Source organism: Acanthisitta chloris, unplaced genomic scaffold (assembly GCF_000695815.1).
Source record: "Acanthisitta chloris isolate BGI_N310 unplaced genomic scaffold, ASM69581v1 scaffold20470, whole genome shotgun sequence".
NCBI classification, from domain to species: domain Eukaryota; kingdom Metazoa; phylum Chordata; class Aves; order Passeriformes; family Acanthisittidae; genus Acanthisitta; species Acanthisitta chloris.
The window spans coordinates 1-329 of record NW_008651339.1 but is presented as its reverse complement, the minus strand read 5'-3'; the positions used below and the strand labels follow the sequence as shown (position 1 = coordinate 329).

The 329-nt window shown below is 59.9% G+C and overlaps 1 protein-coding gene across 1 annotated transcript in view; it reads right to left on the bottom strand.

The window, feature by feature from the left end:
* Positions 1-317, bottom strand: part of LOC103800547 (acidic mammalian chitinase-like) — a gene marked incomplete at its 3' end in the record, with an annotated part of 1,390 nt that extends 1,073 nt beyond the window's left edge. Inside the window, 2 exon segments of the mRNA XM_009072929.1 lie at positions 3-45; positions 156-317. Coding sequence (XP_009071177.1) covers positions 3-45; positions 156-311 — 199 coding nt within the window.
* Between the last annotated feature and the right edge of the window lie 12 nt (positions 318-329).

Here is a 329-nt window from a genome sequence, read left to right as displayed (position 1 = left end):
CGTGTTGTACTGTGTGGCTTCCTGCTCGAAGGCTGCCAGCATTTCCTGGGGGATGCCAAGGGACAAGGCTCAGCTGGAGCCTCTGGGCTGAGGCTCTGCACCCACCCAGGGCTCTGGGCACAGCTGTGTCCAGCACAGGCCTTGGCCAAGCCCACCTTGACCAGAACGGTGAAGAGACCCTTGTCCTGGGCTGGGCTGCCCCTGGAGCCAGGGTATTCCCAGTCAAGGTCCAGACCATCAAATCCATACTGGCGCAGGAACCTGATGACAGAGTTGATGAAGGTCTGGCGGTTCTGAGGGGTGGAAACCATGGTAGTGAACCTGGGCAA